General features: G+C 43.9%; 1 protein-coding gene across 14 annotated transcripts; it reads right to left on the reverse strand.

The window, feature by feature from the left end:
- Nucleotides 1-67: 67 nt before the first annotated feature.
- LOC117592113 (potassium/sodium hyperpolarization-activated cyclic nucleotide-gated channel 2) lies at nucleotides 68-20,691 on the reverse strand. Of its 14 annotated transcripts, none has more exons than XM_034285639.1 (15): nucleotides 18,238-20,691; nucleotides 11,670-13,400; nucleotides 8,591-8,768; nucleotides 8,195-8,433; nucleotides 7,949-8,112; nucleotides 7,668-7,804; nucleotides 7,469-7,621; nucleotides 5,563-5,658; nucleotides 2,829-2,978; nucleotides 2,675-2,751; nucleotides 2,293-2,604; nucleotides 2,082-2,176; nucleotides 1,935-2,023; nucleotides 1,559-1,875; nucleotides 68-1,484 (listed from the first exon to the last, which is right to left on the reverse strand). In XM_034285639.1, exons 1-15 carry the CDS (start codon nucleotides 18,306-18,308, stop codon nucleotides 1,349-1,351), a joined length of 3,945 nt encoding a protein of 1,314 aa, XP_034141530.1. In that variant the 5' UTR covers nucleotides 18,309-20,691; the 3' UTR covers nucleotides 68-1,348. The 14 variants fall into 14 exon arrangements, with proteins under 14 accessions (XP_034141530.1, XP_034141534.1, XP_034141533.1 ...); XM_034285643.1 differs by having other exon boundaries at nucleotides 7,469-7,606; nucleotides 8,603-8,768; nucleotides 18,238-20,690; XM_034285642.1 differs by having other exon boundaries at nucleotides 8,603-8,768; nucleotides 18,238-20,690.
- Between the last annotated feature and the right edge of the window lie 927 nt (nucleotides 20,692-21,618).

Raw genomic sequence — 21,618 nt, forward strand, 5'->3', positions numbered from 1 at the left:
ACCAAAAACTGAGATACTTTATAACAATTCCCTATAAAAGACAACAATGTCTATGTTTTTGTTGTTGTTGTATATATATGTCGTGTATATAGTTGGTTTCTTGTCTGTTCTTCCTTTTTTTTGTTTGTTTTTGTTTTGTTTTTTTTTCGGCTGGTGACCGCTGAAACGACGGCACCCTGAGGTTGGTTTTCTCTTTAACATACTCGTATTTTTGTTTTGTTTTTTGTTTTTGTTGAGGCTTCTCTACTACGTTGTGTGTCGAGTGGTGTTATTTGTTGTTTGTTTGTTTTGTTAGTTTTGTTTAGTGAGTGAAAAACTAATAGTTCAACTACTAATGCGCATTCGTTAAATTTGTTGCTTAAATACTTTTTGTTTTTGTTTTCTTGTATATTGCTGAGTTATGTTGTTTTCCATTTTGCAATGCGTATTTAAATATGCTATATAATCGCAATAATACATAATTGTTTGTTTTGTTTGTTTGTTTGTTTTGTTGGTTGCTCGAGTACATAATAGCTACGCGCATAAATATGTTTTGGTATGCCTTCTTCACGCTTTCCTTCGTTTCATTTATATCATAAGTTGATGCGTGTCTGCGGATCTGTTGGTCTGTCTGTCTGTCTGTCTGTCTGTTTACCCTGTTCCACTCTACAGGTGTGTGGAGTGTGGTGTTGTGGGTGTGGTTGTATATCTGTAGTAGGTCCATAGGACTAACGCCTAGGTGTAGCAATTAACAAAAGTCTACGCACTTTGTAATCGTTACAATATCGTGGGCATAAAACTTAGATGTAGATTCCCTATAAGGTATGTCTCTCTCTGTGTATTGGTGTGTGTGTTTTGTGAGTGTGTGTGTGTGTGTGGCAAACTCTTCTATGGCGGTGTGGGGGCTGCATCTGTGTGGATCTGATTCGGATCTGTCTTCTCTATCATATAATTTATATTTGTATGTAATTGTTTTTTTTTGTTTTTTTTTTTGGTTTTTTTTCGATTCTTATATTAAAGTCATCACAGTTAGCGGAGCTGAAATTATGAATAATTATTGAGGACATTTTTGTGTAATTGTTTTGTTCTTTTTTTGGATTTTTTTCGTTTTTAATTGTTTTTCTACTAAATTGCAATTGCATATATAGAGTGTCTACCGTAAATTGATTCTTTTTTTAGTGTACTCTTCTCTTATCGCTTCCTCTCGGGGGTTTTCATTTACTAAATTATTATATACGCATGTGTCAGTGTGTGTGTGTGTGGGTGTGGGTGAGTGTGTGTCCTGCAAAACTGCCTTTCATATGGATGCTCGATGCCCGCCAGCACCGCTCTTCATCGTGATCGCCATCGTCATCGCCGCGGCTCAGTGTCATGGGGTATTGCCCTCGAACAGGGCACGAAACTCCCCGCTCCGAGGCCTGGGCAGACCCTCGCGTATCGTTTGCACCGGCTCAGCAATGCTCGACTCTGACCCATGCAGTAAATTCTCCTTGAGATCCATGTCACTGCTTGTAATGGGAAGAAAGCAAAAGTAATACAGAAAATTGCACAACAAATCCGATGCTGATTGCACGCTTACTCATCCTTGCATTCATCGGCCTCGGCAGCCAGGGCATTCACCACGGCCGTAATAGTGTTCGACTCGGGATTGCTCAGCTGCTCGTCCTTTTGCTGCATTATGTTTGGATTCTTGCCGATCTTGTTCAACCGCTCGGCGGCCACAGTCTCCATGGTCTTGCGCATCAGCGGATACTGATCCAGCACGCAATTGAAATGATCCACGCTCAACGAGAATAGATTGCAATAGGTTTCGGCTCGCACGCTGGCCACACGACGCGCATTGGTCAGCAGACAGATCTCACCGAAGTAAGATCCGTCCGATAGTGAGGTGGCAACCTGTTGAACAAACGAACAATTAGCTACAGAAATCAACAAGAGAAGAGACTGAGCATTACCTCGCCATTAGCCATGACAATGTCCACCACGCCCTCCTGTATGAAGTACATTTTTGTACCGATCGTACCCTCCTTTATGATAATATCACCTGAAATAGCAGAACGTTAAGAGTGGGAACAGCTTTGGAGACACTGTGAATCAATCACCTGGTTGGAAAACTTCGTATTTCAGTTTGGTAACTACGTCGGAAACGAAATTCGAATCGGCATTAGCAAAAAAAGGCACTGACGCCACGAGGGATCTGTGAAAGGTTGAAAAAGTAGAACGATTACAATACAAGAGATTTGGGATACGCGCGGCTTGTTATAACACGACGACTTGGATGGGTTGAGAGAACTAGTGGAAAGATCGCCCCACCTGCAATTGTAGTTAATGACATCCTCGCGCAATTTCTCGCTCAACTCGCCAAGGATTAACTCTTCATCGAAGAATTTACCCTGGTACCGATGCTCGAAGTATTCCGTGATGCGCTGTCGCATGTCGCGCGGCAGCTTGCGGTAGGCCATGTACTCCTCCACCTGTTTGACCTTCTCGCGATACTGTCGCCTGCTGGAGTCCAAGCTCTGGATGAGATTGGTCGCATGACCCAGGAACAATGCGTAACACGTGGCGCCGGATATCATCGACAGCATCGTCAGCCACATGTCTGTCAGTGATTGTGGTGGAAATCTGAAGGAATCAAAACGAATCGAATTAAGGTTTCCATCAGGAGAGGAGAGTGAAATTTGTGGGAACTTACCTGCCGTAGCCTATGCACAGCATGTGCGACATGGCCTTGAACAATGCCCACGAATACTGCTCCAGCCAGTAGGATTCCTGAAATCGAATTGAATTAGCCACCCGATACAAACGACTCGGCACGATTCACCGATTTAGGATGGGGGTTACCGCACCTGCAACTCGTTGATGGATACCCAGGAGTTCGATGGAAAACCCTGCAACATTGGCACTAAGAACTGCAAGCAACCGCTCCAGTGTCCGATCAAGAGCATCATGCAAATTAAATTGAAGATCCTCATGAACACCGAGGCCATATTGAGGAACTGTAACCAGAGTATTCAATCAGATACGAATGCGACAATCAACCCAGAGGTCCGACACCGCTCACTAATGTGTTTTTGAGTGTGTGTTGGTGTGGGTGTCAGTGTATCTGTGTCTGTGTGTGTGTGTGTGTGCGTGTTACATCTTGAGTGAGTTTCACATTTAAACAAATTCATGTACGGCAAACCAAATGTATCGGGTAAACGGGAAAGAAAACCCAAAACAATAAAATGGAACTCATTGGAACATTGGAATTGTTGAAATTGCGCATTTTGGTGAACTTTAGCTTTCAGCTACCGTTAAATAGAACAGTTATTTGCAGTTATGCCAATCAAAGCAACTAAAACAAAACCAAACCACAGCCATTAAACAAGAATTTATGCAGTCTAGAGGTCCAGATCATGTAACTGCGACTTCCCTTTCCGGCAGAATGAATCAGGAAAGTCGCAGAGACAGGAGTTGGACATGGACGCAGTCGGAAACTCGCTATCAATACAATAAAAGTAGTAGTAGTAGTAGTAGTACATCTGATAGGGTAAAAATAATATAAGATTAGTCTAATGTTAGGCAAATGCAACAGTGTCCAGTGTACGATACTGTTTACAGTGTACAGTGTACTGTGTACAGCCTGAGCAATCAATCCAAACTCAATTCAAATTCAAATTCAAACCATTTCTACGTTTTCGAAATAAGTGCAAAATCAGCTGCTAAATTATGGTACAAGGTGCTCATCTTTACTTTTGTTTTTCATATTTTATTTTTGTACTTGTTTTCAACACTAAAGCCGTTCAAACGTTCAAATTATTGAAATATCGAAACTGGTATTTTACAATGAAAGCGCTTGTTGGGCGGGCTCTGACTTTCTCAGTTGTTAGTAATTTGTACTACGTAAATTCTGTACAAAAGTTGTTGTTTTTCTTTATATAAAACAAACGAACAAACCAACAAATTTCAAACGAACATAACCAAACGAAAGGATAACAAAGAGAGAAAAGAGAACAGGAGCAGGAACAGAGTTGCATTCAAGAAATCAGCTGCTGTGTGCGGGTGCGTGTGTACGTGTATGGTGTCTGTGTGCGTACCACAACTCCGAAAGTCATTTCGGACACTTACAGAAACCGTTACGACGCGCTCTTGCTGAAATCCTTTGTACAACAGAAACAAAAAACAGAAAGAAAGGGAGGGAAAGGAGAGAACACAACCAAGGGTAACAGTCAACCCAAAAAAAAAAAACAGAACCACAACCAAAAACAGAAACAACAGTAGCAGCAGTAGCAACAGCAGTAGCAACGGTAGCAGTACAGTTGTGTTTGTTAAAGAGTAATTGGGAGCAGGAGAGAGAGAGAGAGAGTGTGTGTGTGAGAGAGTGTAGAGAGTGGGGGAGCAGGAAAGCGCGCAGCACAAATATGGCGCCTAACGAAAGCAGAAGAAAGCATTGAGCAGAGTGTCGATCAAAGGTGAGGTTAGGTTGAGTACGATAGATACGATAGGCTTAGGATGTAGAAAGCGTTTCGGCACGGGCCCACAAATGTATGCTATAGTTATACGAGTATTACGTGGCTAGATATAGTACAGTGTTCGTGTTCGATCTGATTGATCTGTTGATCTGTTAGCCAGCGCCTCAGGCAATCAGCATACAACCCGGCAGATTTATCGATTGACTATCTCGTGTATGTGTTTATCTGTGATGTCTGAGCCTGGGCATTTCAAACCGGAATAGATACATATGTATGTGGCAATGCGGTGCAGCGTTTTCACAAGACTCCTGGCAAAAGCGGAGAGCAGCAGCAGCAGCAACAGCAACAACTCTCTAATGGTGCAGTTTATGGGCATTTTTACAGTGGAATCAACAGCTCAGCTGCTGCGGCTGCTACTCTACTTCAATGGAAAAGCACAGAGCAAAAAACCGCTTCAGATTGATTTCTGCTGAGATCTGTCATCTGTTTTCAGGCTCTTCACAACGCTAAAAAAGAGGACTATGAGTGTAACCCAGCTAGTCTGTGGTTCGGAGCAAAAGATACAGCAGTACGAAAGGACTTTCAATCATGCCCATGCATGGTAAACAAAATCTACCATAACTAAAGAATTCTCAATCGAGAAATCTTATCCCCAAAACGTGTGAAGAGCGTGAAAGAGCTTCGATTTTGTACCGAAGATTGAGTCGATTACTGAAATTCTTCTCTTTGTTCCTGCTGGTCTTATTTTTATTTTTTGTATGCATCAAATGAGAAATAGAGAATATGTACTATGGTCACAATATCAATCAATCAATCAATCAATGTGTGTATAAAAAGGCAGTCTCAGAAATTTACAGAACGTACGAACGAACGAACATTACGATAAAATCAAGCAAACATGATCAACGAACAATCGAACGAACGAACAATCGAACGAAATGATGCACTAAAACTGAATTTTTGGCTCAAACAGTCCTCAAAATAGTTGAGTCATGTTGAGTCATAATTATACATAATTATAATTTGAATCAATCAAGGTATTTTTTTTGTTTTTGTTTATCAACGAATGTATATTGAAGTTGTTGTGTTTTGTTGATTTTTGTTTTGTTATTTTTATTGGATGGTTTACCTTGAGAATTAGGTTGCTTTTTGTCAAGCCATCTTTGTCTTTTCTGTGCATTCTCCCTCTGCGATCAGCACTTTTTTTCTGTAGATTCTGCAGAATCTAAAACCATATATATACACAGGTATTTTAGGCCCTGATTCAACTTATTGGAATTTGTATTTTGTTTATTTTTATTTCATTTTTGATCTCTTTACTGGGATTCTTAATCTGATTTTGATTTTCGTTTTCATTTTCTTAATCATTTTGCAATTCTTTGTTTGGATTCTTTTTCGGTATTTATTTTCTTACATCGCTTTCGTTGAGCGGTTGGTTCAAAAACAAAATAAACATAAATCATAAGGTATGTGGGGTTTCCAAGTTAGGCTTATACGAGTATATCCTTTAAGAAACTGTAGTTGTACGTATCTCAAAACGGAGTGAGGTGTGGTGGGGTGGAGGTTTGGTTTCGTTTGGATTTCGGATAAGGGTAGGGAGCTTTTTTTTTGAGAGAGAGGGAAAAGATAGGAGAGACGGGAGACAGGAGAGAGAGAGAGAGATTCAAAGGCATTCCTGAAACACCTGAGAGTGCCGGAGATGTCCTTCGTTTCAAAGAAGTTGTACAAAGTGCAATGAAGAATTGGTTTGAGTGCTTCAAAGTCAGCAAGAAATGAACAGAAAATCGAATATCAGATCAACAGAAGCGGTAAATCGAAGACTCAACAGAAGAAATGTGGAAAGAAAGCAAAGGGATCTTCCCGTGAAGTCCTCAAGCTTGGCTTAGAGCGCGTTAGATGGTAAAAAAAAGTATTCGGATTCGATTCGATTCGGTTTGATTTGTGTGTGTGGTGTCTCTATGTGTTTAAAACTTTTCATTATTTATGCTTTTTATGTGTGTGAGTGTTTGTGTGTGTGTCATAGATGTTGAATGTTGTGTTTTTGCAGTTTTTGGCCTATTTTGGGGGGAGTTTTTAGGATGGATCTGGTCTGGGACTCGAAGCGCAGCAGGCGCACAACACGAAACGAAACAAACATCATGGTGGTGGAGGTGGGAATACACAACTGTATAATTTACAAACTGAGTTGGAGTTTGGAGTTGGAATTGGCTTATGGTACAGCGATTGTCTGGTTAGGGTCTATGTTCGTTCTGGTTTAATAGACATTTAAACGGTATTACGGTATTAGGAAACGGTACGGTACGAGAAAAATAGTATCATATTACTTGGTAAATAAAACGTTTTGGGTAATCGAACGCATAAGGTTTTAAACGGAAATCAAAGAGACACAGAGCTTTCCAGATAACAACTCAAATCAAATAGTACATAGTTTGAACATTTTCAGTTACGGCCCCACACATGTGGATACACAATATCAGATACATGCGGATGGTTGTGTGTGTGGCATATAGATACATATTCATTCAGCAAAGAAAAGTGAGCACTTCGTGGACTAGTCCCCTGTGACCATCGACCCTTTGATCCCTGACATCTGTGCTAAGCCTGACTGCAGTCACTATGTGTAGACAGATCCTAGATACTCGATATATCGAAATCTGTTTGTGGTGTGGCGAGTGAACGAACGAACGAGTAGATAGTATTTAGCGAGTATGCTGATCTTACGGTCGAGAATTGGATCGCAAACGAAAGGGAGATACTGATACTGAAACCGAAATCGAAACGGAAATGGAAACTCAAACACTAACTCAAAGTGGAACTAAAACATGAATGACGAAACTCAGGAATCAGAGATACATACACACTGAATTTACATATGTAATGGACATGTAACATCGTACAATGATATTGTTAGACATTACAATAAAAGGGAAATCAAGAAATTTAAATACGTTATGCAAAACGAAACAATGGTAAGGAAACGAAACGGTAACGAGAAACGTTTCAAACGTTGGCAAAATGTAGCCGTGAGTACTCACATAGACCTCCTCCCATTGGGATACGTAGCGCACGAGGCGGGACAGCCGGAGCAGGCGGACGAGGGAGAGTAGTTTAGCTAGCCGCAGGATGCGCAGTGCTCGTCCGGCATGCAAAATTTGAAAAGAATCAGAGAAATCCTGCAATTTCATAATCTTAATCAATGTGTTGCGTACTGCTTCTCAAAATACATGGACTTACTTGATTGAAAATTAAAAATATATAATCTAGCGGTATCGACGAAATCAAATCGAGAAAAAACCAAGTTCTTAAATAGTGTTTAGCTATAAGCTTTGGATCCAATATTACTTGTTCAGCGTTGTCTTGTTGCATAATTCCTAAAAACATTCGGGGCGAGAGATGAGATTATAACACAGAAAACAGAAAACTGAAAAGGAACCACAACCGCATGGTCTCGGTGTAGTTTGAGGTGTCCGGGGAGGCATTGTAGGATTGATTTGTTAGTAGATTGTGTGCATTACCTGTTCTAAAATTGACTACAATATCTATTAAAAAAATAGTATCACTTAGGCAGTTGAAGGCAATCCATCGTGTGCTCAGATCATCGTTGAAGAATGATATTGCGACTGGCAGGATAATAAGATTTGCTACTAATAATAAAAGCATGCAAAGGTCCCAGTAAAACCTGTCGATCAGATTGATTTTTTAAACACATTAGCAAAGGGGGAAAACAGCCATCGTGGAATCACTGAGCCAGCAGAACTCACCTGAATGAACTGCACGGGTGTATGACCCAATGACCGGAAGTTTTCTGACGTATGCGCTCCTTGACCAATGCCTTGCGGCTGCCAAACAGTTTCATGGCCAGACGATTGTCCGTCGGCTGGAACCATGATTGCAATTGACTTTTTAGGAAATTCGCAGAGACTTTTTCCGACACGATCGGTATGTTCGGCATCGGCTCCTCTTTCGGAGTGCCGTATAACGACACGTCATCAAAGTGTACCTGTGGATAAACAAATTCATTCATCAATAAATATATATTCCGCATTTCTTTCTCTCTATAAATTGGCCTGAGTTGTTGTCATGTATAGTCTGTTAATGATGTGTGTTTTGTGGGGTTGTGGGAGTGATCTGTCCTGTGCAAATAGTACATATAAAACCTTTGCTCTTGCCATTTCGGTTCCTTGGTCGCATATTAGCAGTGCCTCATCATCGAAAGCGGTGACCAGCGAGTCGGTGCAGGTGTTTTCAAACGAAATCCGCAAGTCGTTCTCATTCACATTCAAGACGGAGCAGTACGAGCAGCGCACCGATTCCTCACTATCGCCGCTCAGCACACTGTAAATGGGAGAACATTGTTACAATGTGTAAATGTACATAAAGAACACATAAGTGCGACATATGGTCAACATTCCGACCATGGGATAAACACGCCTCAGATTTCATTCTACGTAACTGGAATTCTGCCTAAAACCAAAGTCTCAAAATACGAGGAAAGACATCCGATACGCGTATTTACAAATACTTTATAGTTGTTGTCTTGAGTTGTCTTGCATTCCCGCTACTCGGAGTCGGTTTGAAGTAACTGTAATTGGCTTTGGCTTTGGTTTTGGCTTTCGCTGAACTTTCTTATTCCCAGATCTGAGGGACAGGCAGAACAATTAATTCCGATTAACATAAAACATAATTGAAGCCCTGAAATCACTTCCTGAAAATATTCCGCTACAATTGATGCCATAAGGTCGCTTCCCCGATAAAGTGAAAGTAGGCTCCACGCTCCACGCGGGATGTCAAGGTGGTTTGGGGTGGGGTAGGTTGGCACGCCGGTCGCGTTTTTTTTTCGTTTTTAATTATGCCACACGCACGTTGCAAGGTTTAACGGTATGGAGTGCGACAGAGAGTACGCCGTCTGGTTTGGGCTCCTCGTCTCACCTTGCCCATTCGATGCTGATTGCCAAGGTTTTCCGGCACCGAGACTCCACCACACCCCGCACGACGCTGCGGAAATGTTTGCTCTGCTTGTGTTTTTTTTTGGAGCACAGCAGAGCGAGAAAAGGAGAGAGAAGAGGAGGGGAGACTAAACGACAAATCGCGTGGTATTCAGCGCGGATCTATTGTTAGGAGACGGACGACGCGAGCAGCAGTTACGTTACTCTCCCATTCGGTGCGGTGGCTGTGAATGTTACGGTTATTCGTACTTTTCGTATTCGGTTTCGGACTCGTAATCGCATTTGTATTTGTATGTATTTCTATTATTATTATTATTTCACTTTGGCATTTGTACTTATTTCATTTTTTTTGCGCCTCTTCACACTCAATTGATGGTTTATGGTTTTCATTTACATTTTGAAATGGGAAAGTTTCATTTTAATTAAGCCTGATGAACGAAGCTGATTTAATTTAAACATCGCCCGTAATGAATTTATTAGTTATTATGATTCGGAATGCACACACATAGGCAGACAGACGGTACAGAACCGCAGAACGAGCTCTAACATTTCCAGATATTGGATTACACATAAATTGTTTGGTTCTACGATTCCTAATTGTGGTTTACTTTTTGTTGTTTTTTTTTTGTTTTCACTGTGTTCTGTTTGGCAACTGGGAACGTGCCGCTGCAGATGTTTTGTCTCTGATTTAACGACTCACACATAGGGTATTGGCGGGCACGAGTATGATTTGGTTTTTAATTCTGTTCAATGAGTACTCCACGTTGTTACAGCGGCAAACTTTCTGCGACTAGTGACGGCACGGGCCGAGCACAGTGCCCACAGCTACAGCTGTGGCCGGCAAACACTCCGAATGACCGAACGCCGTTTCGGAGCCGCCTTCGGGCGTCCTCCAGAAGCCGCGGGCGGTACGCTACGGATACGGATCGCGAGAGACGTTAGAGATCTCCGTCTACGTAGACGCTGGCAGAGAGAATACTTTGCTTTCGTTTGTGCGCCGACGGGTATTACCTCGAACATCAATTGCTGGCGATCCAGATCGGATCGTATCGGATCTGTATATGATGCAGTCGTTTCTGAGAGCAGAAAAGGCCGAAATTGGCTGGCAATTGCCTAATGAAATGGAAGATAATTGAGAGATTGACACCAGCTTGTGCACTTGACGATAGTTTCTTCTCTTCTGATTTCCCGTTCCTTTTTTTACTGTTACTGTTTATAGTTTTCTGTTTTTACTGTTTTTTGTTTCGTCTACGACATGTTCAGGGGCAGAGGCTTAAGCTCGAGCTGGGGCTGACTCTTTATTCTGAATTTATTAAGCTGATGTCGATGCTGGATGCTGCTGCTGCTGCTAGTGCTGCTGCGACGACAACTTGATAACCTGTTCTGAACCTCGCGGCGCTGTTGCACAATAAATAAATAAAGAATTTGTGTAGCTTTTTAATTGATTTCGCGACGCGACGAGCCGCAAATTATGGCTGGACCCCGGGCCTGTAATTCGTTGCCATTCTTCGCAGAACTCAGAAATTGATGCCAATAAAAGCAACGATCCGCAAACTATTCAAAAACGAAACATAAACAAACAAACGATCCGTTCTGATCTGATCCCATACGATCCGATTCGATTCGAGAATTTCGTTTAGATTTTATGCAAATGTATGCGATCCGCTCTGCCTCTGGTCTGCTTTGCTCTGTGATCTGTCTGGAAAGGGGCAAGAAGGAAGCGAAGCCAGACGCTAGGTCTGGGTCTGGGTCTTGGTCGCTTCGTTCACTCCCTCTCTCTCTCTCTCTTTCGTTGTGGAACTGGTGCAATAAATTGAACATATTATTGACTCTGCCGTTTACTTGCGCCAGTTGCCGGGCCGAATCGAATCGTTATACATATGAGAATGAAGATAGTTTTCCGCATCGCTTACAACAAAATAAGGGGAAATATTCCGATTCCCGACTATCGATCGATTTCTAATTGCTTATCGCTAATCGATATTGGAATATCCTTGATTTGTTTTGTTTTCTAATCACGGCTAAAGTTCACTGCACGGACTGTGCCGAGTCCAAAGCTACAAAGACAACACGAACCGGGCCCATGCCCAGACCCGGGCAGAGATGGCATTATGCAAATATCGGCGATAATGCCGCAGTAAACCAAAAAAAAAAAAAAAACAAATTAAAACAAAACCGGTAAGAGACAGTCGTCGTCTCGGGTGACTGTGGCAGCGCTTTGCATGCGTAATTTTGTACACTTGTAATGAATCTCTCACTCTCTTAACTACAGGTACTGGCAAGTACTCACCGTTCGCCGAGTTTGCTCTTGTGCCGTCGAATGTGGCGGCGGTTGAAGCTGTTCGTGCACGAGGTGGACGTGGGACGCGACGGATACGGGTACGGATGGTGGACACCGAAGTTGTGCAGCTGCAGCGATGCCTTGAGATTGGCCGGCGCTGTGGCCGAGGCGTGATGGATGTAGGGATAGCCGTGGCCGGCGCCGTTTCCCAAAACTCCCGCACTGGCTACAGTGATGGTTGACTCGCCCACAGCCTCATTGGCAGCCTCGGAGGAGCCCTCCTGCTGGGACCCGTTGCTGGAGGAGTGATGCGTGTAGTCCGTGGGGGCGCTCAGCTGGCGATTGAACTCAGCCTTGCGGCGTGTGATGTCTGTCAGGCAGTACTTGTTCAGGTGTCCGTTGCTCGACACCGAGCTCTTGGGCGATGAGGCCAAATGGTGTGCTTGTGCTCCCGCGTACTGGCCGTGTCCGTGTCCGGTTCCGTGTCCGTGGGCATGCAGCTTGTGGCATGAGTTGCTGCTGACGCTGAGCTGCTTGTTGCCGGCGCTCTGCAGCTGATTGCAGTTCTTGCCGCTGCTTATCTTGGCCGCCAGCGAGTGCGGCACCGGCGGACTCTTGCCCGTCGTCGGAATGGTGCTGCTGCCGCTCCCGCGATACTCACTCTCGCTCTTCACGGACGCCCTGTGCGCCGGGAAGGTCTTCGTCTTGCTCTTCAGCGATCCGTTCTGGAGTAGCAGCTGCTGCTGGCGTGCGGCAACCGCGGAGAGTGCTGGCAGCTGTTGCGACTGCTGCTGCTGACGCCCAGTTGTCGCCGTGGATGAGGAGGATGAGCTGGCCGGGGCGGAGGCAGAGTGCGGATTGGAGGTGGACGTGGATGTGGATGTTGCCTGTGGCTGCAGCGAGTGCTTCTTCTCCACCAGATACAAGTTGAGGTACTTGTCGCCCGGATGCAGCGAGTTATCCGACACCGCGTTCGACTTCGAGATGATCTGACCCTTCTTCTTGGCCGTGCGCGTCTTCAGAGAGAGATTGCGCAGCTTCTTGGACTGCTCCTTGATCTTGTTGGTGCGCAGAAACGACGGACTATTGGCTATGCACTTGAAGATGTACGTCTCGTTCACCAGCTGCTGCTTGTCGCTTCCGCTGTAGTCGTACTCGCTGTTCAGATTTAGATTGAGATTCGTCAGATGTCGTCTCTCCCTGTCTCTGTCCCGATCTCTGTCTCGCTCCGGGTCTGGCTCTGGATCTGGCTCTGGCTGCGCTAGCTGCTGGTCACTGTAGTGTCCCTTCAGCAACGATATGCCCGCACCCGATCCTGTGTCGCCTGTTGGAGCTGCACTCAAGCTGCGCGTGTACTCGTGGCAGGCATCGTAGAGCGCCGAGTGGCCGCCAGTGCTGCTCACGCTGTGCGTGCCGCAGCTGACCGGACTGTGGCTATCGAGGATGCGCAGTCCACTGCGGCTATCGCTGGAGTTCTGTTTCGAGATGCCGCTCGAGAGCCGACTGCTGCTGCTGCGATGGCGTTGCTGCTGCTGCTGCTGTTGCTGTTGCTGCTGCTGCTGCTGGTGGGCCCGCTGCTCATCCCCCGCTGGCCCGGATCCGGATGACGCCTGCCCGTGGCTGAGACTGCTTAGAGACTGCCGCACCAAGTGCTGGTGCGAGTGCGAGTGGCGCTGAGGAGGCTGCTGCTGCTGTTGCTGCTGCTGATGGTCGTCGGGGAACAAGTTGTCGCGGCTAGCACTAGAGTCAGCGGAAAGAAAGAGGAGACAAGAATGAGACGGATAAATGATGCTGGAACGAATGGCAAGAATTGCCGCAAAACACTCAAATTTATCTATTTCAAATTGGCAAATATGTGCAGCATTGGGGGGTGGTCAGGAGGGGGATTCTGCTGGACAGAGGCAGTGAGTTTGCTACGCTAAGTGAGCAGGAAACATGTGTGTGGAAAAACCGCGACAGAAAAACAAAGAAAAATGTTAATTATAGTTATTGATTGTGCAACATGAGAGGAGGCGGAGGCGGGGAGTCAGAGGAGGACCGTATGCCCCCAGCAACGAGTGTGTGCTGGTGTGAGTTCATCATGCCGCTGCTCTAGATGTGTGATACAATTTATAAAGACATCTATATAACAATGGTTGACATGCTCATCTGGTTGCTGATCGCGCGAAATATTCAACTAAATTAATGTACAGCAGCACGCAATGCCCCCGGCACACAGCAGATACAAATAGCTACAAATGCAGAGATATGTTTGGAGCAGCTTGGATGCAGATGAAGATTTACAACCGATATATGAGAGCGCGTGCCCAAAATGGAACTAAACAGCGGCTGGGCGGAAGTGCTCTTAATCAAAACATGCCCTAAAAGCTTGCGAATTGCGAGATAAGATAAGGCTGCGTCGACTGATAAAACGTGGGAGCAAATGTGCGGCTACAGTGGCATGAAACGGCAGCTGCGGTAGCTACACAAGCAAAGAGAGTTTGTGATGGATGTGGCCCACTGTGCAGCTGGGGGCCAATCAATGCGATGAAACGTGAGGAAAACTATTGTTGACAGAACTAAGCCGAACGAACCCCCTGGAGCAGTGTGTGTGCATGTTGTGTGTGTGTGTGTGTGTAGATTCGAACAAAAGGAAAACAATTGATGCAGGGAGCTCCCTCACTGGGTGGGTGTGCGACGCATTCGGGACTGGGGCCCCAGTCGAGCCGACACTCCCGTTGACAGAGCATGTGCCAAAGCCAGAGGGAGGAGAGCAGGGCAAATGTTGTAAAGTAAATATGTACATAAATGTATACGTAATCCTACTATCCCACACAAACCATCCGCCGGAATCGAGTGAAATCAATTTCAGTCAATTAGGTGCTCTCCCTCACGCCATGGGCGCAATTATCTGAATTTGGATTTGCATTTGAATGAGAATCGGAATCGGAGAATCGGAATTGGAGCTGGAGCTGTAAGCAAAAGTAAATATCTCAAATATTTGCACGCCAATGCGTCCCAGCCGATGAGTGTGCCCCACTTCAGCAGTTAGACAGCTCTGAAGTGTGTGTGTGTGTGTTTGTGTGTGTATCTGAGACCTAATCTGGCCGAAAGTCCATTTCAGTTACTTGCCCAATCAAAGCGAAAGCATCGACAGCGGCTCTTGGCTTCCCACCCCAGGGGGAATTCCAGCCCCAACACAGAGATGAAATCTGTGGATAGCCAGGCTGCTGCTGATGGCATTTTTTTTTCATTTCGTTTCGAGTGTTTGCCACCTGTCAAGTGCTGCAGTCAAAAGTATATGCCCGCCGAGCCACAATGGGTGTGTGTGTTCGAGTCCAGTTTTTGGGGTCTGAGCAAACAAATAAGACAACCTTGTTGGGTAATTGTATGGGACTCGAAAAAAGTAATGCGGCAGGGCAGTCCACCCTCAGACACAGCCACAGCCACAGTCTTAGCTGCTGTCTTGTCCAATGACAACTTTGCTGCATTGTGGAGTGCTCTTCCAGCTTGGACTGAGTGGGGATTAGTGGAGCACGTGCTGCCACACACACACACTGTGCAACAATTAATAATTCAAAAGCCAATTGAGAGCATTGCGCGTAAGTTCCTAATTGAGCCGGCTGCCTCGCTGCCTGAATTCCACTTCGTTTATCGATCTTGAAACAGTGGAAGCTGTGAGCCCCCAAATAGGGGAACTGCACATATGTATATATATATATACATCATCTATAATTTAGTATAGTTGTTCACATGTGCAACTCAAATTACCTTGCGCAAAATTACTCACTATTCGATTTAGTTTTGAATGATTTTTCTGTTCGTGAACTTTGAAATTACTACCTGGCCACGGCCCCTGGGGGAACTATTTTTAAATGAATTTTGGCAAATATTTAGGGAAATGTTCAATATGAAATATTTAATGGCGCATGAGCTGGCAAAATCAAACAAAATTGAAAGCAAATTACCAAACATGCCACTCGAAACACATTTCATTGTAAACAAATTACGAAAATTTCCATTTTTAGTGCTCCAAATATTTACAATTACGCCAATCCACAAAAGGCTGTGCGGGCCGGAGTGGGGTCACAGCTGGCAGTTTATTTGAACAAATCTGCGTTTATCTGTGATTATTGTTTGAAAATGTAGCGGCTGATACACTCTGGGCTACATTAAAACACCCATTGAGTAATTATATTTATTTTTCAAATCATTTAAGCAACATTTAGTTAAGCCTCTAATGGCAACAGGTTGAACCGATTTATAACCAATCTTATAGCAAATTCAATATAAAATCTGTCTGGTTTTAGCAATGGAAATGTACTCAAGTAGGTCATCCAATGTCATCCAATCTGGCAATTAATTAATTTGCAATTTGAATAGATTTCCGGCTGGACAGCCAAATGACAGACAAAACTCGCTGTGATTCACATAATAATTTTTGGCTAACCAGATTCGTAACAATATAATCCATTAATTATACAAACAGCCGCGCAATTAATAAACCTTTTTCACGAGAATCATCAGAGACAACAAACAAAGAAATGCTACATCATAAGCACTTGTCATGCGATTCCAAAATAAAAATTTTGAAAAAGTTATACAGGTTTAAAGGAATAATATGAAGGCTAAGATTTACGGGTCTGGGTCTGGAGGTGTGGGATGTACATAAAGGAAAGGCAAGATCTTAAGCAGGCAAAATTAAGCGATGCATTCGGAATTCAGAGTCGCTTTTGTCTAGGGGACCCTGCATGGAGATGGGTTAAGGGAGATAGCAAAGTGCACCAAAGTTAATGGGTTTACTTTTACTTGCAGCAAGAAATTGTGGAGCACAACTTGCTGGGGCGAGTGTGTGTGGGAAGAGGGGTAGGGTAGTAGAGCGAGCAGCAAATTTAATAGCATTTAAAAGTGTATCTTATTCTGTGTTGCAGTTGTACATAGTTGTAGTTTGGTAACAAGTAGCGGTAGTATTAGTAGTAGAATTAGTAGTATTAGTATTAGGAGAAATACCGTTGTATAGAAACTACAATATATGCATGTTTATTTATAGAGAGCGGGAGAAGGCAGTGACTGAGAGTCAAAGAGAAAGACAGAAAGAGGAGAGGGGGGGAGGTTTATTCAGAACTTTTTGTCGGGCGGTACCTTCGCTGATGATGTCAGGGCAGCTGTCGAAATTTTTGTTTGATCTGATTTCGCTTCTGTTCGTTCGGGTTCGGGTTCGGATTCTGGTCTGTTTTCTTTATCTTTTTTAAGTTTTCTTTTTTCTGGTAATGCTTACTTTATGGTTCAACTTTTTGTACTTTTAAGCAAAGTTTTCTGTAAAACAACAATAACAACAGTGACACAAAATAAATCCCAGTTATTCACGAATGCAAATTAAAACGAAGACCAAAACAAACCGAAGACAAAAACCAACTGAAGCGAAACAAATAACTAAAATGAGATTAGTTGATGGGATAAGAAAACAAAAACAAAATGCTTACAAATCTGTGCATGTCTGTGCGTGTTCTGCGGAACTACAGTTGTAGTTGAATTGGAAATATCTGGCTTCCTCTTCCACATCGAAAGGAACAACAGCAATGAGAGCAGCCTTCTTGAGTGCACGCCACCCTCTAGGAGAGAGAGTAAGGAAACAACGGCTATTTGCGTGAGTATTAGTGTCTTTTTGTCGTGTCCATGTGAATAAGCTGTGTGAAAGCAGCAACAACAACAACAACAATGACAGCAGCAAGCGCTTATTGATGTATACACATACGGACACACACATAACAGCAGCCGAAATTCGGTCAGTGGTTTAATCATTTCATTGAAGCAAAAGCAAAAGCTTCCGCTGCAAGCCCATGCACACACTGAGAGAAAACTCAATTTCAATTGAAAGTACAGTCACGCCTGGCTGTATGCTACAAAAGTACTTTGACACTATTTTCCAGCAGTTGCATTGTGTTAGCGTGGGTGCTAGCGCACAGGATGTGTTTGTGTGTGGCTCTGTATGTTCTGGCTGGTGTTTCAGTGTGTGTCAATCCATTGTTGCTGCTATTGTTGGTTGGGCTTTTAATCTAGTTTTTGTAATTGCGTTGCCTAGAGTGACGGATGTTGCTCCTCTGGCCTCTGACCGGAGCATGACATGTGAATGTGCTCTTGCAGCCGGTCAAAGGAAACGGGCTTCTAATGGAGGACAGTGGAACATTTGGCCGAGTTATATATTCTCCTTCACACTCTTCCCCACTCACACACATACAAACACAGATGAACGTGAACAGTAACAACAACAACAACAACAACAGCAGCAACAGCAACAATATTTACAACAATAACAGGATAACTGAAGAGGCAAACCAAACGAACAATGACACCATCGATAACAAGAACAGAAACGAACACAAACCAAACAAACAACACAAGAAATGAAACAGAATTACATTCATCTCATCAAAATCGATGTTTGTACGTTTAATGGTGTGCGAGTGTGGGCACAGGGTGTCTGGCAGGTGTCACCCAATGCCCGCACTCGCACAACTGGACATTGATCGTGCACAATAACGGTACAAAGGACACAGACATAGAGGGAAATACGGTTTATATGATGATTTTGGCATACCGTTGATCGTTGGTAAAGGTTCCGAATGCTCCAGGACCGCTGACTCGGCGCTGAGTGTGTTTCACGTGCATTTTCTGTCACCACCGCCGCCGTCTCGTCGCCACCACTAGCACCACATTGAGTAACGGTGAAGTTTCGCCCTCTCGCTCGCCACTTTCGACTTTTACCCGTTATCCGTCGTCCTCTATCCGTAACAGTTACCCTTAAACTTCTGATGTGATGGCTGTTGGTGTTTTTGATTTTTGTGTGCGCGGGTATTCCGTTTCTATAATGGACGCCCCGCGATGACTGATGCAATTCTTAGCACTGTGATGGGCATGTTTTAGGTGTGGGTGTACCAGATGGTATGTGGTGTTGGTGTGGAGTGTAGAGGGTGTGTGTGTGTGCAACTTCCGTTTCGATTTTTGGCATTAACTAACACAGGTCCAACGTCGAAATAAATTGCTTTTCGTTGTGTTACTCTATCTGTTTCACTCTCACTGTATTGCCAGCTGATGGTCGTCCTCCTGCCTAGGTTTCGGGCTTGGGATTCGGTGTGTTGGTGGGTTCTTGGGTATTAAGTAACGTAGGTTGAACGTAGGTCTAAAAGGTAGCTCCTAAAATAGTTAACAGCACTTGCTTGTATTGCTTTCGGTTGGTTGTACACGTCTCGTTTCGTTCCGTTTCGATTCGATTCGTTATTCGTTATGCGGGTGTTTGCTTCAGGTTATGTGTCTAACGGGTGTACAGATGTACACTTTATTTCTGCTGGGTTTTATGTATAATAATACCATATGTTACTATTTATAGTTTAGTTGAAGTTGCAGCGTTGTTTGGGGTTATTCGTTTGTACTTTGGATTATAAATGTCGTTTTCCCTCTACGGTATCGTTATTGTTTTTTTTTAATATTTTTTGGTGGTGTATAAGGTGATGGTGGGGCTGGAACTGGAGCTGGAGCTAGGGCCGAATAACAAGAAGGACTGAAGTGGATAGCCGGGATCAAGATCCAGATCCGGATCGGTGAATAATGTATCACAAACAAACAACAACAACTGAGCCGGGGGAGGATGGAGAGTTTTCACTCTGGCTTAGTTTCCTTACTCCGAAATGTATGCTATGGAATCGTAATGGGAGGTTGCTTCTCTTATCTCCTTTTCGTCTTCCTCTTCCACTTCTACTTCCTTTTGCTCTTTGCAATTTAATGTTTGGTCATGAAAGTTTAATGAACGCACAGCGGGCAAGGTTTGGCTTTCTGGCGATGCGGTCGCTCTGTGGAGCAATGGAAGTGACTCAGGTTAAGGCGTTTCGGTGCTAGTCCCTCCTCTACAGCTGTCGTATGTACGGCCAAAGTTACGTCAAGGCAGGCGCCACACAGGAAACCCAAAGCAGGTAGTTTTGCTTATATATGTATTTATATATCTAATGTGTCTGTGTGTGTGTGGCTGTGTTCGCGTATCTCTCCTTGGATTCTAGCACGAGCGACACGCGAGCGAGAAAGGATGCGGCTGGGCGGGGGCAAGGACCGGAGCGGACCGGTTGGTCCCTCCTTGGAGGGGCTTGGCGAGGCGCTGTGCTGTAGTGTGGTGTCCTTCGCCACCCAATTAATGCATTAATCGACCTCGTTACTTATTCAGATGCAATTTGAAAGGCCTAGGTCGAGGACTGGGGCTGTAACTGCGACTGGGAGTGGGAGTGGTTCGGAGGATGCTCACCGGAGCGACATTATAAAAATAAATCCATATATGTAGGTAGATATATATATATATAGATTGGCGTATATGTTCGGCTACAGCTAGGTATCTTGTATATATCTTTTAGGTGTATATATTATATATATTGTATAAGAGAGGCAACTACTTGGTAGTTTTAGTTAGTCGTTAAGTGCGTTAATGTTGCGGCTACGAGTATTTGATTTGCTTCCTACTTGCAGAGACGCACGTCTCTCTACAAACTACGAGGTTAGTTCCATTACTCTACGATCCAATCCAACGATTGACTGGGGGGTACTCTCTATCGCTATCGCTATCGCTATCCTTATCGGTATCGTTATCGGTATCCTCCAGCAGTGAACAAACGTCAACGAACTACGGTTTAAATGGGTAGTTAGAGCGTATATGTATTGCCTATCGATTACGAGTATATGTTCTATAGCACTTTTGTATATAGCGAGTGTCTTTGTATATTTTTAAAAGTAATCTTTATCCAGGTGATTTTTTGGTTTTTTCGGTTTTTGGGTTTTGGTTTTTTGTTTGTTGTTTAAGATTTGCTCAATTTCATTGTTGCAGGTACATTGGTTTTCTATTATTACTTTCTATACGTAGTTTTCTCCTCCTCCCATTGTTTTTTTTTTTGTCTTTTGTTTTTTTGTTGTCGCTTTTCCTTTTGTTTGAGGCGTTTCCAGGGGGCCTCTGGTGCTGATTAAATAATTCTGCACGTTACGTTGATTTTCGTTTCATTGCATTCTGTACTGATAAACTTTCTGGTTTTCTTTTGTTTTGTCTGTTGAGCCTCGTGCTTTTTTGTTTATTCCTTTTAGGCTCTGCGTTTGTTTTGTCTTTTTTGCAAGTCGTTCCTTTATTTGATTATGTAATTATGCTTGGTTTCTTATTGGATATTGAACTGTACGTGTGTGTTTCGGCCAGTGTGTGTGTGTTCGTGTGTTACATGCGATTTTTTCAGCTGCTGCGGCTGTTTGTGGTGGTTTTGTGGGTTTCCGATAGACGTAAGTGGGTTCGTCATCAACATTTTCGCACTTACACACACACACACTCACACGCTATACGTGTGCTTGTGTGTTTAGCGAATTAAATGGCAAACTTTAAAGTTTAAACAAATTATTTATGAAGCACACACGCACAAAAACACACACGTACACTCAAATATTAGGCAAGGCAGACACACACTATTAACAACAGTCGTGTCCCGAAAAACAGAGCACGCACCCAAGACACAGGAAGAGAGAGGAGAACTTAAAGAAGAAGACGAAATAGAGGTGAACTGAACCGTAAAGAGGGAGAGTGGGAGATTGCGAATATGGGGAGTTTGGTTAGGAAGTGCACACGTTAAATCAATGCTTCTTTTGACCTCTATTACATTTCGTCCTTCCTTTCCTACTCTCGGCTCTCCGCTCCCGCTGCCGATGCGACTGCTGCCACCTGGAACTTTTTTCAACGCCCGTGTTACGGCACGCTTAGCAGCAGCGTGCTGCGTTTTCGCAGCCAGATGCCAGATACACCACTCTCTAGAGAGAGAGAGAGAGAGGGACAGAGTGTGAGGATACACTCAATTTCCGACTTATTATATTGAAATTGGATTGGATTTCTGTAGGGGTGTTGGGGTCGCGCTTCGTACTGCTTATCACAATGTGCTGATTAGGTTATTCCTGGAAACTTTCACTGATC

This window comes from Drosophila guanche, unplaced genomic scaffold (genome assembly GCF_900245975.1).
Source record: "Drosophila guanche unplaced genomic scaffold, DGUA_6, whole genome shotgun sequence".
NCBI lineage: Eukaryota > Metazoa > Arthropoda > Insecta > Diptera > Drosophilidae > Drosophila > Drosophila guanche.